General features: G+C 41.4%; 1 protein-coding gene across 3 annotated transcripts in view; it reads left to right on the top strand.

Moving 5' to 3' along the window:
• Positions 1-17500, top strand: part of atp2b3b (ATPase plasma membrane Ca2+ transporting 3b) — a 50470-nt gene that overhangs the window by 16605 nt on the left and 16365 nt on the right. For all 3 annotated transcript variants that reach the window (XM_069169246.1, XM_069169248.1, XM_069169247.1), the window contains exons 7-23: positions 763-804; positions 908-1072; positions 1471-1542; positions 1692-1834; positions 4140-4272; positions 5294-5403; positions 5635-5769; positions 6774-6880; positions 7047-7122; positions 8558-8716; positions 8843-9022; positions 10684-10771; positions 10881-10987; positions 11364-11555; positions 12779-12992; positions 13470-13681; positions 17203-17310. In XM_069169246.1, the coding sequence (XP_069025347.1) occupies positions 763-804; positions 908-1072; positions 1471-1542; positions 1692-1834; positions 4140-4272; positions 5294-5403; positions 5635-5769; positions 6774-6880; positions 7047-7122; positions 8558-8716; positions 8843-9022; positions 10684-10771; positions 10881-10987; positions 11364-11555; positions 12779-12992; positions 13470-13681; positions 17203-17310 (2243 nt within the window). The remainder of the gene's footprint in view (positions 1-762; positions 805-907; positions 1073-1470; positions 1543-1691; positions 1835-4139; positions 4273-5293; positions 5404-5634; positions 5770-6773; positions 6881-7046; positions 7123-8557; positions 8717-8842; positions 9023-10683; positions 10772-10880; positions 10988-11363; positions 11556-12778; positions 12993-13469; positions 13682-17202; positions 17311-17500) is intronic.

Below are 17500 nucleotides of genomic sequence, written 5' to 3'. Positions count from 1 at the left end.
GGATGTGTTGCGCTCGTTGCAGCAGCCTCTGTGGGCTGGATCATTCAGACAGACATTTACTGGAGCTAATACATTATTCATAAGACTTCTACAAATGTCATAACTTCATGCGATGTTGATTTGCCATAGGGCTGTTTACTTTTCTCTTTAATCTGTCTCCCATTTTGAGATCGAGGTTGTGCTCAATTTATTGTCTTCAGTCATCTTAACAAACACTCTGCTAGCTCAGTCATTCGTACAATCACAGTCACTGCTTTCGTTTTTTTATTCTTCTTTTTTTTTGCTCTCTTTTTTTTTCTTTTTACCCCTTTTTTGCCAAATTCCCTCATGTACCCCCCGAAACCTTCTCTCCTCACACACTCCCCCAAACAGAGGACAGTCCTCAGTTGCCCATCTCTACAGATGCCAGTTACAGCACAGTCACCAATGGTATGTGAGCACAAAGTTGTCTGCCCTGCTCCTTTTCCTCAGCACCATGAATGGACCCCACAGTGTTACACAGTGAAAGTGACCTGAAGTGGACTCATTACATTTAAAAAATGTCTCCCAGTCTCTTGACCCAGTGTAATGAAGATGTGTGTATCTGTCTTACTTTTCCCTTTGGTATTGTTTTTTTGTGTGGTTTTCTCTTTTTTGGATTGTGTGGATGTCCCAAGATCAGAAATATGAACTATTTATGAAAATGAACATGCGCTGCTCTTTCATAAATCCTTGTCTTTTTGTAATCCTTTACCTTCACGACCACGTCTGTCGAACTCTCAGGAAAGCAACCTGACGGAGCGGTGGAGAACAATCAGAACAAAGGTGAAAGCTTACAATGTGTGTGTGTGTAGAGCTTTGGTTTGAATGTGGGAGGAGCTTACTTCTTTTTAAAATGTTTTATTTTTTATATGTGTGTGTGTTTCAGCCAAGAAGCAGGACGGGGGCGTCGCCATGGAGATGCAACCCCTGAAGAGTGCAGAGGGAGGCGAGGTGGAGGACAGAGAGAAGAAGAAGACCAGCGTTCCAAAGAAGGAGAAGAGCGTGTTGCAGGGAAAGCTCACCAAGCTGGCCGTTCAGATTGGCAAAGCAGGTACAGAACCGTCCTCCCTGAACCGGGCCGGTTTCACACCGTCGTTCAGGAAGTTTCTAAACACTAAAAACTGACGGACAGAGTCGATTCTGCAGCCGTCAGTCTCACTCAGCTTTTGTTGTAATGACGTGCAAATGAAGTTCTTTTTGAATACAAAAAATAAATTCAACTAAATAAACTGGCAGACGTGTAGAAGGTGATGGTGTGTGATGGATCTGTGATCATCCAGGTAAAGGAATGAGGTGAATGATGGAGGTTTTTATTCTCTGGGCATGCATTACTTTAGACCTCAAATATAATATAATTCATATATATATATATATATATGTATATATGTATAAAATCCAGAGTTGTCTGAGTGACTCTTATAAACTCTCTCTTCTTCAATCTCCCCACAGGTTTGGTGATGTCGGCCATCACTGTCATCATCCTGGTGCTGTACTTCGTCATCAACACGTTTGTCGTTGAAGGTCTGTGTGTCTCCGACTACCCAACAAACACAAAAAAAGCTTTTTCATCTCTGTTACTCACACGGTCTCTTCACCGTCATGATTAATGTTTACCACTCTGCTGAGATTAACTTTCATGTAGACTATTTGTTTGGCTTCAATTGTTGCAGGTCGCACATGGATGACAGAGTGCACTCCCGTCTACGTCCAGTACTTCGTCAAGTTCTTTATCATCGGAGTCACTGTGCTGGTGGTGGCCGTCCCAGAGGGCTTACCTCTCGCTGTCACCATCTCTCTGGCTTACTCTGTCAAGGTACACCCACCCATCCGCTTTAATGAACGATTAGCCAGTGGGCATGTTGGAGTTTTATTTAACTGGTGTTACATTATGTGCAGAAGCCACCATGTGGAAATAAAGTAGACAGTTCAAACTGGAGTCCAATTTTCAAACCTAGAGAAAGCCAAAAATCAGGCCCTGAAGAACTGCAATGAATATCCCCAAATTAAGAAACAGTGGAAACGTTCATCAGAGAAATCAGCTGAAGGAGATAATATATACAGTATGTTGAGGTAATACAGACATTTAAAACAGATGGATTTGCCAGCATGAAGTTCAGACGTGTGCCTTCTGAATGAATATTCCCGTCAGGGATGTCCTTTCTAAACACACTCATGCTCGCAGGCTACACACAGGATTTCATGCTTGCGATTGGGTCGTTTGGCCCGTGTGCATCCCGACGGGAAGAGTTGCAGAAAGCATTCGTAGCTGTAAAATTCCTCCTTCTACACTTCCCTTGCATTTTTTTCAGTTTAAGAGATAGGTTGACATTTTGGAAAATTCTCTCTCAAATAGCCGGTTTGAAGCTCACACATTAATAAGGCATCTTGTTTGACTAATTCACACTAAAAAGAAGTGTAAAATGTCTTGATTTCACAGTGGGTTTTTGTGCCAAATACTCTTTCTGGCCAGGTGCAGTAACTGGCACAATGTCTCACCATTGTTGCCCGGCAACCAGTGGCTTCAGAAAGTAAAAAGAAATGACTTTAGTTTTTGTGCAGATGAAACAAATTAACGTGTTCGGTTATTTTCAGACGGAGCCGGTTTAGCTTTCCCCCGCTGCTTCCATTCTTTATGCTAAGCTAAGCTAACCTCTGGGCTTGGGCTTCATATTGGACAAAAATAGGAAATGAGATTAATTCCCAAAATGTTGAACTGTTGAACCTTTAATCTTTATGTTTACTTGACTACTAATCTTGTAAAAAGACAGAGGAATTGAACATAAATCAAATACAAAGAAATAAAATGCCATGTTGTTTTCAGTAAAATTGAAAATAGCACACAATATTCTCTGTTAATGAAACTAAATATTAAAGGTGACTTAATAGATTTATAATAAAGTAGAATTTAAATAAAACTGTATAGTAATGCAGCTTGTTTTTTTATGTGCTGTCCTTCCCTCGCGGTTCTTTTTGGAAAGTGTAGTTCCTATTCTAATCACTTTTATGGTCACAAAGGCCATTTTATATGCAAGGCAAGGGAAGCTTATTCATGTAGTCCACCTCTTCATACACAAAGGAAATTCAAAAAGTGCTTGACATGAAAGATTTTAAATGTAATGGAAAGAAAAACTTTCAAATGCAAACCAAAAGAACAGAAATTTAAAAAAGTTAAGAACCAGGATCGAGAGATCGACAGACAAGCAGCCGTACTTCAAGCTCTTGTCTTTGATACACTGGAAGTCAGTGCAGACACCTGAGAGCTGCTGTGAAGTGCTCTCTTTGCTCTGTCTTTGCTTTTTGGGGGAAATGTGAGAAAAGACCAAGAATGTAACCTGCTACAAATGAAAGCTTGGATCAGTTTGAGGCTGGACATGAATCCTGTGATTCTTGCTGTGTAAAATGATAAATGGCTGCTAAAGTTTTACTCTAAATTAAGTTTTCAGAGACAGATTATTTTAATTTTGTCTGCATTTAACTGAAAAAATGTCCTGCATATCGAATCATTTGTTTATTCAATGCCCTTGTAGAGAGAATCTATGGGAGTGTAGTCACTGCGTGGTAGAGTAAAGTTAATTTGGGTGTTGTAGTTGTAGATGTTATTATTTTTGCATAATGTGCGTAGTGAAAACGTTAAACAGAAGAAGATCAAGGATTGAGCCTTGAGGAACTCCACACGAGTTCCTGCTCACAGACAATTAACAATTAAGATAAAATAGTTCCTCCTGTGAAGATAGGATTTTAATATTGAATGGTCAGCCGAGTCATAATAGCTTGAATCAGAAAACATGATTCAGATCCTTCTCAGTGTGGATCTAGTCTGGACATAGTTGATGATAAATCCAATGAGAACAGTAACTAATTGATTAGATTTGTTCGAATTTTCTCGTCATGAGTTCTTTCTCAGTGTTTCCTTCAAAATGACGTTAAATAAAAATAAGCATTATTTGGCCCTGAATTTTGATTTAAGTCACCAGTACTGAATTCTCCCTGCCTGCCTCCTTCCTTATTTCCATCAATCCTCTTCTCTCCATGCTTCTGAACTCCGTCCGTACGTCATCATTCCCCCGCCGTCCCACTCTCGTACGTCCCTCTGCTCTCCGTCACAATTTCACGTGTAGAAAATGATGAAGGATAACAACCTTGTGCGGCACTTGGATGCGTGCGAGACCATGGGCAATGCCACGGCCATCTGCTCCGACAAGACCGGCACCCTCACCACCAACCGCATGACTGTGGTGCAGACGTACGTAGGTGAGCGAAAAGTGAAAAATCTTAGATGTCTTTATTGAAATTTTTTTCTCCCTGTGATCAACACCAGTGGAAACACAATGTTCTACTGAGATCGAATGGGTCTTTCGCCGAAAAGTTCTCACTGCAATGGGAAGGATCATATGGTGAATCAGTCGCTGAATAAACCAATTTTTCTTTTGTTATTGTTAGATAAGTGAAGGGGATGCTGACTCATGCTAAGACTGAATACAAGTTCATTTTAAATCAAATTTCACCTTTTGAGTACGTAACAATCGTCACAATCACAGTCGGCAGCATTACAGTGTTGATGTTCATGGTTTTGCAGATGATGCACAGCTCAATGTTTTTCTTCTATCTTTATAAATAGTTTCATTGTTGTTGCTGCTATTACTTAATGCAGTCTTTAGTGGTCATTTCTCTTTACCCACATTGGAAAAAATACAACCATCTGCTGCTTCTTTTTGATATTCATATTTAAAGTGGTCCTCCAGCAATTTAGAAATGCACCTCCGCAAAGTGGGAGACTTGTAAGAAACATAATTCGAGAAAGAATTGGTCGACACGGATGAAACGGATCCTAAGATATCTTGACTTTTAGTCCCTGGTATGAGTCACGCTCCACACACGCAGAATCCTTTTCCCATAATGCAACTCAATAGCATCTGATTAAATGCTCTCTCCCTGGTAAGTACCTGTGTCTCTTAAACACAATGGCCTAGTTTGTAACAATTACATCATCTGAGTTATTTTCTCTGGCGTGATAAAAGTCCTCCAGAGCCCCAGAATGTATTATACAGTACGACGGTTTTCACTCATTAGTACTCTCAATGAGGAAAAAGTGTAGATGTACTGCACGACTCCCAAAACCTTTGTGTCCCTAAAATTCAACATAGAAACCAATAGAGATAAACTTCTTTTTCACAGTAGAAGAGCAGATTTTCGATTGATAGCGCAATGTTTTGATTATTATAGAGATCATTATTATTATTAATATGGATTAAAGTTAAATTTTTGTTTCCAGCTGATGTGCACCATCGTGTGGTCCCAGACCCTGGACTGATCAACCCCCAGACCCTGGATCTATTAGTCAACTCCATCGCTATCAACAGCGCCTACACCTCCAAGATCTTAGTGAGTCATGCACAGGCAGACATGTCATTGCTTAGCAGGAAGTGAGACACTACAGCAACCCTTAGTTAGTGTCAGTGTTTGGGGGGATATTTTCCTGTATCTTTTGATTTAACACCATCCTTTCTTGTGCCATTGTTTCTAATTCATTTCTTGTCTCTCTTCTTTGTCTCCTGACCCTCTGACTCTCTGAAATCCACCTCTACAACTTATATTAAACTTGCTCTCAATCAGCCGCCCGACGTGGAGGGTGGTCTGGCTAAGCAGGTGGGAAACAAGACAGAGTGTGGCCTGCTGGGATTTGTATTGGACCTGCAGCGGGACTACGCCCCTGTCAGAGAGCAGATCCCTGAGGAGAGACTCTACAAGGTAGGAAATCATGCACTACATCCTCCCTCACCGGTTACAGAATATTTATAGCTCTAAAAAATTAGCCAAAAGGCTATTGATTTTGCTATAGTTCATTTCTCATGTGTCCTTTCTTTTTACAATTTATTTGTATGATCTCGTTTTCCTGATGACTCCAATAACAAAACTCTATATATTTTGGCCATATGCTTTACAATACAGGCACATTTGATACGACTATTTAAAACTCAAATAGGAGCTTGACACGCTCGCCGTACCCTGAACGGGAGGTCAGAACTGCATCCTGTTGCATTTTTAATGAGGACGGAGTCTTTTTCTGCATTGCGTTGTAAAGTAGTGATGAATCACACTTCCTGAGACATTTTTTAAGCAATTTATTGCAAGGCGCCACAGATGGCTCCAACATATTTCCTGCAAATGTAGAGAAACAAAGTGTAAATGCTCTCTGGACTCTCCCAGAGAAAAATCCAGGACAGAAAGTGAAACAATGAGAGTGTAACACAGTAAACGCTAACATTACAGTGATGCCGACAGACTGCATCTATGCTAGATGCCCTGTGCTTCGGTAGAGATGGCAATCCATCCAACCTTGTTCCTCTGACAGCTCCTATTATCTACTGGGTAGATTGGGATCTACTGGTTGGAGACCCCCGATCTAGAGGAAGTCCAGATATAAAAAATAAGTGAAAACTTTGAGCTCCTAGTGACCTGACAGAAATATTCAGGGGTTAAAGTGGGTAGATGTGGCCTGGAGGAAAAAGCATCCATCGCTGAAGTGTCCTCGAGCGAGGCACATAACCCCTGAGTGCTCTGTGTGTGTGTGTGTGTGTGTGTGTGTGTGTGTGTGTGTGTGTGTGTGTGTGTGCTTACTGCTCCTCAATGGGTGAAATTCCTTTGTTTTCCTGTGTGCAAAAACTGATTCTTCCTTTTCCCCTTCTTCAGAACGCCACTCTGAGTCCATCTCAGTTATATTTGAGTCCAACTCTCTTTTTCTTCTCTCACAGGTCTACACGTTCAACTCGGAGCGTAAATCCATGACTACGGTGATCAAGATGCCTGACGGCTCCTTCCGCCTCTACAGCAAAGGAGCCTCTGAGATCATGCTGAAGAAGTGAGAGATGGGGGAGGATGAGGCGGGTGGAGGTGGTCTCGGTTGATATCAGCCTGTGTGAATATAAAGACGTGACAGTAGATCAGATTTGGGTTCAGACTTAGTTGAAGACAAAAGGTGTTCTTTGTCCTCTCTGACTCTCCGTCTGTCCTTCGTCTCTCTCCAGGTGTTCCTACATCCAAGGCGCCAACGGAGAAGCGCGCAGTTTCCGCCCACGTGACAGAGACGAAATGGTCAAACAGGTGACGTGTGTTTGTTTGTGTCTTAAGTATTCTAGAAAGGCGTGTTTATGGATTTTCCTGATGCAATAAGGTGCAAAACCCAAACCTTTGGTAAATACCCTCCTCCATCTCTCTCAAAATATGTGCTTCTGTCCACCTATTGTTGGGTTTTGAGCAAACAGAGATGGAAATGCTGAGAACAGTGAGAGTGAATCAGAACAGGGCATTTATGAGGCTGACTAATAACTGACACATGATATAAAGCTGTTAAGGCGAGTGGAGCTTCAGATTCTGGAGTTAGTTTTTCTGTCGGTTTATCACTGTGAGTAACTGCTTTTATATTGTAACCAGAACATTGTTACTATGAGAATATCAAATTGGTAGGTCATATTTTCTGAACTTTGGAGAGGGCCAAGCTCGCTTTCATCCCTGCATCCAGTTGTCATGCTGACCTAAATTAATCTGCTGGTTGATATCAAACACACAAACTCATAGCAAGTAAAACCCTTAAGATATTTCACAAAATATCTTCTTTTTTTTTCACAGCATTCTGTAGAACTTCTGCTTTCTTCATACCATTTTTTTGTCTGTTTTGCTTTCAGTTTAGTGTATAGGATGCTTGACCTTATTTGATTGAACTTCGAAAAGTCATCAGAGAACACACTGCAATAACACAAAGCTGCAGATGAAGATATGACATCCTGAAACAGTCATGATAGCCACAACATTCACCCACAGTACCGTCGCAAAGCTCTGCTACGTCAGCTGACTTATGCAATTTTATTAAATTAGGATGTTATTTTGCCAAAATTCTGGAAGACAACCGCTTTGCTTACTCAGTCTGCTTATACTGTCCGTAAATATATATATATATATATACATATATATAAATATCCATCAGGAAAAATATCTTTCACATATTATAGATAAGCCCCATAAGCGTTACTGAATGTGAGTGAGAGCTGTGGCGTCAGCAGTTGCAGACTTATAGACATTCAAAATCTGTTATACCAAAAAAAGCTCTGCTAAACCAGCCTTAAAATATTTACCAGCAAAACGCATGTATTTGTTTCACATACAGTTTATGAACCTTTGCAGGTTGAGCTTTGAGTGTCAGGCTGACTGACCTAAATTTGGCTTCTGATGAACACAGCTTCTGCTGTGAGAAAAATAATTCTGCTCCCTACTCAACTTTATTCCAGCTCGGTTGTTCAGTTTGCGTTGCGGCAGCTTTACGTCAGCTCCTCTTTACGTCATGTTGTCTTCCCTCTGGTGTCGGCAGCAGGCTCGGGGTCTCTTTTCCCCGCAGCTACGTCACAGAATATTCATCACTGTATTTATGTATTAGATATTGGAACGTAAATATACAGTGATGGCAGCGTGGGATTTGATGGGAGAATATTTTGAAGGCTGGCTTCCTGATTGTCGTTGTAATAATCTCTGACCTGATCGATAGGTGATTGAGCCGATGGCATGTGAGGGGTTGAGGACCATCTGCATTGCGTATCGTGACCTTCCGTCCAATCCGGAGCCGGACTGGGAAAACGAGGCAGAAATAGTGACGGAGTTGACCTGCATCACTGTGGTTGGGATCGAGGACCCTGTGCGGCCTGAGGTAGGATATTGTAGCGTGTGTATCTTGAGTTCATGTTGTCCATTAGTTGTGACTAAAACCTGTATTTTAGAAATCATTTTCATCGAGTGTTGAGTTTATATGTGAATATTTTCTCGTCCCTGCAAGGTGCCTGATGCCATCCGTAAGTGTCAGCGTGCAGGCATCACAGTGCGGATGGTGACTGGTGATAACATTAACACGGCCAGGGCCATCGCTGCTAAATGTGGCATCATCCACCCTGGGGATGACTTCATCTGTATAGAGGGCAAAGACTTCAACCGACGAATCAGGAACGAGAAGGGAGAGGTGAGTTGGGGTCTCAAGAGGGTTAAATGCAATCGTGTATTTGATTAACAGCACATGTTTATTTCAATTAAAATGAACTAATAATGAATGTTTAAAAAAATAAGGTTATGGTGGAAAGAACCTACACGATAACCCCACTGAGATAAATGCTTCCACCTCGCTACTGTCCGTCAAATTAGCAGAGCTGTTTTCTCCACCACTACACCACATTTTTGGACATTTTACCTTACCATGTGAAAGTTATGATGCCAAAATGTGTATTTATTTCTTTAAAAATAACAAAGAATAAAAAGATAACTGTATATAAAAACCACTCTGGTTAGTTACACCTGTGATAGCCTTTGCTAATGCAAATATACATGTCCTGTTTCTTAAACTGGAAAAAAATCTGGTTGATTGAGTTCAAATCAGTTCAAAGTTCAAATGAGCAATAAACTGCAGCCATGTTTTGTATGGTTTTAAGACATAGACTGTGTTTCCTTTAGACTGAAACGTAGCTCCAGTAGAGGCACTTTTTTTTCTGGTTTTGTACAAAGTCAGTGATGATGAAATGACAGACATTTTATTTCAAATATATGTATTCTTTGTTATTGCTGATTTTAGATTGCAACGCTTACTTTCATCATTGAACCTGTCAGTTATTTTGATAATAATCCATGTTTGAAATGTCTCAAAAGAGTAAGATATTTACCCTTTTGTGAAAGAGTAGAAAAGGTGAAAAAGATATAAAAAATGTTGATGATATATGATGTGGAAAAGCTTTCAATCCTCCTCTGAGAATTAGAAAGCAGGCAATATTTGGAGTACCACTACCAGATCTGCCAGAATAAGAGTGAAGAGTAGTATTAAGACTTCGGTATAAGTACCAGCACAACTATAAACACACTACTGTACGTTACATTTTGTAAAAGTCCTGCATTGAAAAACTGCTCTGTTGTCCGCCTAATGTAAAAATGTGTATCAGAAGCACAAGTACTCACTTAGCGAATGTCCCCTGTAACTCATGTATTAACAAGAAATTTCTCAATTGTTAGTGTTGTTGTAACTGCTAGTTACGACAATATACAACTATACTGTATTTTAAACCAGAAGGAAGAAAAAAAAAAAAGATGTCGCCTCAGTACTCCAGGGAAATCCATGCAAAATGAGCCAGTTAAGGATGTTTTAAGTGAGCTGCTGTTCAGACATATTCACTGGTCTGGTACAAAATTAAGTCTCAGATTTCCCATTTGAGATTTCCACTGATGTGGCTGTATGCGGTAACATTTGTGCAGGCAGTGCTTTCATCTAACTCCTCCTTTATCTTCATCATTTGAATTTAGCAGAATGCTTGATGGGATGGAGAACTGCTCGTTAGTGCTGCGGCTCTGCTTTTCTATGGAGTGTAAATTTGAATTTACATTTTAAAATGCTGTGCGGAAATTATCATTATGTGATGAGCGTATTACAGTTAAATTAAAGGAACAAGAACAATCTCGCGTCTTTGATCAGTTTTCCTCCATCACATGTTTGTACGGTGCTTAAACACTCTGGATCAATAGTGACATCTAGTGAATGAACAGACTAGTTTACAGCTTCTCTGACGTGCTCTTCATCATCATCATCATCATCATCATCAGCATCACACTTTTTTTTAACCCCAATATCTCTCTGTCTGGCAGATCGAACAGGAACGTATCGACAAAATCTGGCCCAAACTGCGCGTGCTGGCTCGATCCTCACCAACTGACAAACACACACTGGTTAAAGGTAAGTCTCAAGGTTATTACCTGAATCACACACACACACACACACACACACACACACACGTTCGGTCACACACACCTGAAGCCTGCGTTCCGTCCTGTTTGTTTTCCAGGCATCATCGACAGCACCGTTTTAGAGCAGAGGCAGGTTGTCGCTGTAACGGGAGACGGAACTAACGACGGACCGGCTTTGAAGAAGGCTGATGTGGGCTTCGCCATGGTAACCCGACATCTTATTCATGTGTGGTGTTAAAATACCTTCTGTACTTGCGTTTGTTGTGGAAATCAAGTAAGCTCTGTGATCCTGCTGTGTTTTCAAAAAATATAGTAAAAAAGAAGACAATAAATTCAATACAAAGCTTTTATAAAAACTATGAATGTAGTGTATTTTATCTGTAATAAAACAAGTGTTTTCGGAATAGCGTGCCTTTTGATTTTGGCCACGGCTCTTACTCACACCAAGCGACAGCACTTGGAGGCAGGACGACTAAATATTGAGACAGAAGCACTCCGAGGGCATTTGTGTGCAGGAATGTTTGCATGAATCATGCCATGAGTGTCCGTCTCCACCTCACTCTTGTCTCAATCTTTGTCAGGGTATTGCAGGGACAGACGTGGCTAAAGAGGCGTCTGACATCATCCTGACTGATGACAACTTCAGCAGCATTGTCAAGGCGGTGATGTGGGGACGAAATGTCTACGATAGCATCTCCAAGTTCCTGCAATTCCAGCTCACGGTCAATATAGTGGCTGTCATTGTGGCCTTCACGGGGGCCTGCATAACTCAGGTAGACAGATTCATTTTCTCACAAAGAAATCCTTAATTACACCCAAAACAAGCCAAAACATTCCTTAATTTGAGCCACATTCATCACTGAACAGTAGAAGTCGAAGTATAAATAGTGTTGAATAGCATCACCATTATCATTAGCTGTTATTTGTAATAGTCTACACGACTACTTGGATTCCAATTCTGTGTTTTTATCATTTGCAATCACGTCTTCCAAATTCGGTTAAACCAGGCTCTTGTTGCCATGGTAACATGCGGTGAAAAGCAAAACCTGCAGGGAGCCATCCCAAGTCGGGCTTCTTGATCAAAACACCTGACAGCTCCGAAGTTTTCAACCAGCTGTTCCATAATGAAAACACTGCAGCCGACGCAGTCATTTTTTTCACCGTAGTCATTTTGATGTGTCGTAGCAGGAAAAAGCACAGAAGTGTTCGGTCACGTGAATAACGGCTGCCTCCCACGTAGGACTCTCTGGAACAACTTACTTGAACACATAATGGATCTGAGCAGCTGATCATGTTTTTAGTTCCACTTGTGCTTCTCCTATTATGACAAGTCCAAATATCTGCTCTGTGAAATTTAGGTAAAAAAATAAATAAATTTGCCAGTATATTGATTTTTACTTTTTATGTATTACTATTTTGTAAATAACTGTCACATTGAATATCACAGTCATTTAATACTCTTGCAGCTCAGTTGTTGCAGCATCATCAGTAATAGAAAAACACGTACTTTTGCATATTAAATATGCTGAAAATGTCTCAGCCGTGGCCGTAGATTAGATGCCTTGTCACTCTGCATGGTCCGCTACGTACTCTGTGCCTTTTGCCACCAAATGTGGCGGGAAGAACAACAACAACCTAAAACTAAACTGCCTGTTTACTGTTCAGTGTGTTATGTTTACTGTCTGCTGTTTTATCTGCGTATCAGAATCCTGACTGACCTGAAAAATTCCTTCAATTGGGATAAAAAAAAGAGTGGCGTCCGTTGGATGGGCGCTACATTCAGGCCGCCACATTATTGATAAATGGCTGACTAAGCACAAAGTAAACAGACTTCGTCATGTATTGAACCTGACAGATAAATTAACAGGTTAGTTGAAATTGACTGATACCGCTCGCTGTTGGAAAACAGCCTCTCTGCAGCCGTCGCTGTCGGTGAAGCCCGACGCCTCAGAGCGGGATTCGTGACACGGGTCTCTGGTTGCAAATGTCCCCGCAGGACTCCCCTCTGAAGGCGGTGCAGATGCTGTGGGTGAACCTGATCATGGACACGTTCGCTTCTCTGGCCCTGGCCACCGAGCCCCCCACCGAGGCCCTGTTGCTACGGAAACCCTATGGCCGGAACAACCCGCTCATCTCGCTGACCATGATGAAGAACATCCTGGGCCATGGAGTGTACCAGCTGATCATCATCTTCACCCTGCTGTTCATAGGTAGTCTCACACACACACACACACACACACACACACACACACACACACACACACACACTTACTTTTATCTTTGTGAGGACCATCACTGACATAATGTGTTCCCTAACCCCTACAGATGAATGGCTAACCCTAAACCGTATCATAATCTTAATCCTAAAACCGAGTCTTAACTTTCAAACAGTCCTTTGAAGGTTTGAAGATATCAAAGCGAACCAAAAAGTTCACACTTTTAACAAAAGTCTTTAGTTCTCAGCCACAAAACTGAAGTCAGTCCTCACAAAGAGAGATATACAAATATACAGACGCAGATTTATTGTAAAATCAAAACGATCAGGTTGTATTTCAGAATGCTTTGAGAAAAGAGGCACGTTGGAGGAGACGAACACAAATCAAACACACTTCCAAACACAGCAGCTTATTCTTCCTACTTTCACTCCTCTCGTTTCCTCTCCTTCCTCTCTTCTTTACTCTCTCCAGGCGAGCGCATGTTCAACATCGACAGCGGTCGCAACGCTCCGCTCCACTCCCCTCCCTCCGAGCACTACACCATCATCTTCAACACCTTCGTCCTCATGCAGCTCTTCAACGAGATCAACGCTCGCAAGATCCACGGAGAGAGAAACGTCTTCGACGGCATATTCGCCAACCCCATCTTCTGTTCCATCGTTCTGGGGACCTTCCTTGTGCAGGTCAGTTAAACCCTTCAACATCCTTTAATGATGGCAGACAGCAGTTGGAGTCCCATTTTTTGGGGCATTTTGACGGTAAATATGGAGATGAAATGCAGCAAAGTCTTTCCCAGAGATGTGTTGCAGTTGGTCCAGTTTTTAGCAGGACGCCTCCTGAGTTGTGGTATCTTGTGGTAAATTAGCTGCACTTAACTTAACTTGAGCATCTCTAGCACTCAGCTGAAGCATGTTGGGGTCAAAAACCACAGCAGACCTTTTTCAGGGGGGGACTTTTGGCGTGAACACGGTTAATGGCGTCTTTTTTTCAGTTCAGTTCTTGAGGACTGACTGAACAGAGTGGTGCTTCGTGATACTAACAATCAGTTGAGATGTCCAACATGCAGTATGTGGCCATGGTAAACCAACTTTTCTCATTTGAACCTGTCTCGATGGTAAATATAATGTCAGTACATGACCTCAATATTAAACATGTAGTTGTTTTCAGGATGTTGAAGCAAAACTTGGAGCATTATAAGCGTTATAAAGAACAACGTGTTGCAGAGCTGCTGCACTGGATTGCATTAGATTCCACAGATGTGCCTAATAAAGTGTCTGGGGACTGTGTATACTGTGACCAACCAGGCTGAAACTGCTGATAATGATTCAACAAAGCAACATTTAAGTGTAATAACCTCAGAACTGAGATAATGCACCGTAAACTATCTGTTGTTTTTTTTCAGTGTCAAAGTAACTCAGTTATGGTGTTCAGTACGTCCAACTGTATGAAGCAAAGAGAAACTGATAAAAGCTAATTCGGCATACTTAGTTTTCCAAAAATGAAAAAGAAACAGACTAAAAAAATGGGACGCAAAATGCAGCCCACAGTGCATTTTAATGTCTCCATGGCAACATTCTACTTCCTGTTCCTTGTTAAAGTTTACATCTGTTCAAGTGAAGACTTGTAATGCAGCATTTTCCCAAATACTTTATGCTCATATTGCTGCTTAGGCTCAAACAGGACAGACTGTTAAATCTGACAGTTTTTGTCAGAGATGTTTTTTTTGTGATTTTGAGATAACAAGTCATAATTACATGATAATTGTTTGTCCTTTGTGAAAGCATCGTGCTTCAGTAAAACTGCATATCACATAACTTTTGGATCAATTATTCCTCTTTTCTTGGAGACGATTGTGCAGATTTTTTTTAAATGGACCTTTACTATAAAATAATTATTATTTACCAAACGGCAAAGTCTAATTGAAAAAATACGAAATGTTTTCTGCAGACGTGTTTCGGTGATTACCTGCCGTGTCGTGGTCACCTTCTTAGTCTGTAAATACGATGCAAAACTTTAGCGCTGCTTGTCGCACTGAGTCACGGTGAAACAGAAGAAATGCACCAAGCAGGGGAAGTGTGAGTACACAAAAACACAGACGAGCAAACAAAGACAAGAGTGAGACATGGGGAGAGAAGAAGAAGAAGGATATTTTCTGAAGCTCTTCAGCGCTTGCTGTTACTCTGGGGAGATACAAGAGAGGAGAGAGCTGGAGGGGGGAGAAGTGACGAAGAGACGGCTCAGACGGATTTGGAGAAGAAGAGTAGAAAGAGCTGAAGACTGGAGGAAGCTGGAGACAGGTGGAAGAGAGAAAGAGAGAAAGATGGATCCTTCCTCTCTGCACGGTGATGATATTACTGGATGTGATACACCATATCGTAGTCCCGGGGAGATTTATGACTGTGCAGGTTGCCGTCGAGATGATAGTGTCACTGATAAGCCTTGTTCGCGGTGTAAATGATCATGTTGCTATTTAAAAGGCTGTCGGTACATCCACTGAGGCGTGCAGGCCGATGGGAGTGCGGTACTGTTGTGGGCCAAGGTTAAGGATGCAGATTGTAATGGAATAATTACCGACACAGAGGAGTTTTATATATCCAGTTAATGTGTCCTTTTTACACAGCGACATAATCTGGAGTGGAACAACCGCTCTGAATAATGAGGTTGCGTGTTGAATTACGAAGTGAGCAGAATAAGAAGCTGCCCGGACCTCCGATCTTCTACATGTTATTTTGGTCTTTGCTGAGCACAATAATAATCTATTTGATTTTGCAGTCGTATTATCTGTCATGTTACTAACCTGCTATATTCAAATGGGAGACTCAGTTTCCCACTGGTGGCAACGTTGGTGGTTTAATACTTATTTCCTCCTGTTCATGTGCCGAAGTGTCTTTTGGAAAGACTCGTCCAAACGGCAGCTCTGTCGCTGTTGGTTTGTGTGCGAGTGGGTGAATAAGAGGACAAAAACAAACTGTAAAGCAGCGAAGTAAAGAGGCGTTATCTCAGCGCAGCCAGTTTACCATCACAGCCTCATAAATCAAAGCAGTCATGCTCACAATCTAAATTTACTTTCACAGTAACGTTGCAGTTTTTGATGTGCAGTATTTCAAGTTAAATAGATTAATTCCATCTGAGAAATGGTCCTAAATATTGACTTATGAGCCTTAAAGTTCTTAATAAAACTTAGAAGGTTTATATAAAAAGGCTAAAAGTCATTTTGATCAAAGTGTAAGTATGACTTTTTTTGTGTACAACAATAGAGCGTTTTTTAAAAACAAAAAGGCAGTCAGAACCAGCTGCTGGACCGTAGATACCATCTATTTTAATTCACAAAAACAAAAACAGCAAAACAGGAAGTGACAGGGTTTATAATGAATGTAGTTTCAGATGAGAATCGACACATGTCTCTGCGCCGTCTAATCATACAGTACGTGTTCAGTTTCAAGAGTTTTATTCTTCCTTCCAGCTTTTATCGATTGTGACAAAATAAATCACATTCAACTCCAAAATTGCATCACTAACTACATTTTTGATCACAACAATCACCAAATAAACCGTGAAATCCTGGAGGCACTGTTTAATATCTCGGCTAGCTCCGGTTTACCGCACACTTTATAATATAATTGTCGCATATGAGGTCACAGTGAGACTGTGGAAAAATGAAATAACACAATCTTCCTCCACAAATAGTAGAAAACATCTTGCTCTCTTCAATATGCTCATGTTTTGTTGCTGCCGCCTACCTCACGCTGAAGGTTCACTCAGAGCAGCTTTATGAACGTCGGCCCGGAGAACCTGACGTTCTGATGTTGGAGTTAACACAAACCGATGACCAGTGAAAATGAGACAAAGACGGCTATATAGACCTCATGAATCATTAAACACTCCATCTCTATGTGTCATCACACATTCGGGTGTATTCTTTACACAATGCAGAGATTACTGTTAAAATGCCAATTTATATTCCCTCACTGAGATTGGAAAGAAATGGAGGTTCCTGACTGTTGGAGTTGGTTGTTTTTTTTCACAGTACAGTGATAGTGCAGCACTGGTTCCTCCCTCTCTTCTGTGTGTGTGTGTGTGTGTGTGTGTGTGTGTGTGTGTGTGTGTGTGTGTGTGTGTGTGTGTGTGTGTGTGTGTGTGTGTGTGTGTGTGTGTGTGTGTGTGAGAGACAGTGATGACGTCCCTCCCTGTGTTTCTGCTGCAGATCGTGATCGTGCAGTGGGGAGGGAAGCCCTTCAGCTGCGCCCCTCTCAACATGGAGCAGTGGCTCTGGTGTCTGTTCGTGGGAGTTGGAGAGCTTCTCTGGGGGCAGGTAAGCAGCTCTTCAGCCTGCTGAGTCAAACTGTGCTGAACAAGTGTAGGCTGACAGGCCTGCTTTCCCCTGAGGTGAGGCTAAGGAACCATTTTCAAACTGATTTAAACAACACTTCTGATCTGTTGGGTTCTGAAACCGACAGGTGAGACAATCAGGTTTTATCCAAACCGGCACGTTAATGATAGTC

The sequence above is a fragment of the Embiotoca jacksoni genome, unplaced genomic scaffold (assembly GCF_022577435.1).
Source record: "Embiotoca jacksoni isolate LCO1_2020_lvr unplaced genomic scaffold, fEmbJac1.0.p SCAF_43, whole genome shotgun sequence".
Taxonomy (NCBI): Eukaryota; Metazoa; Chordata; class Actinopteri; family Embiotocidae; genus Embiotoca; species Embiotoca jacksoni.
Note: the sequence above shows the minus strand (reverse complement) of the source record. Positions and strands in the feature narration are given on the sequence as shown.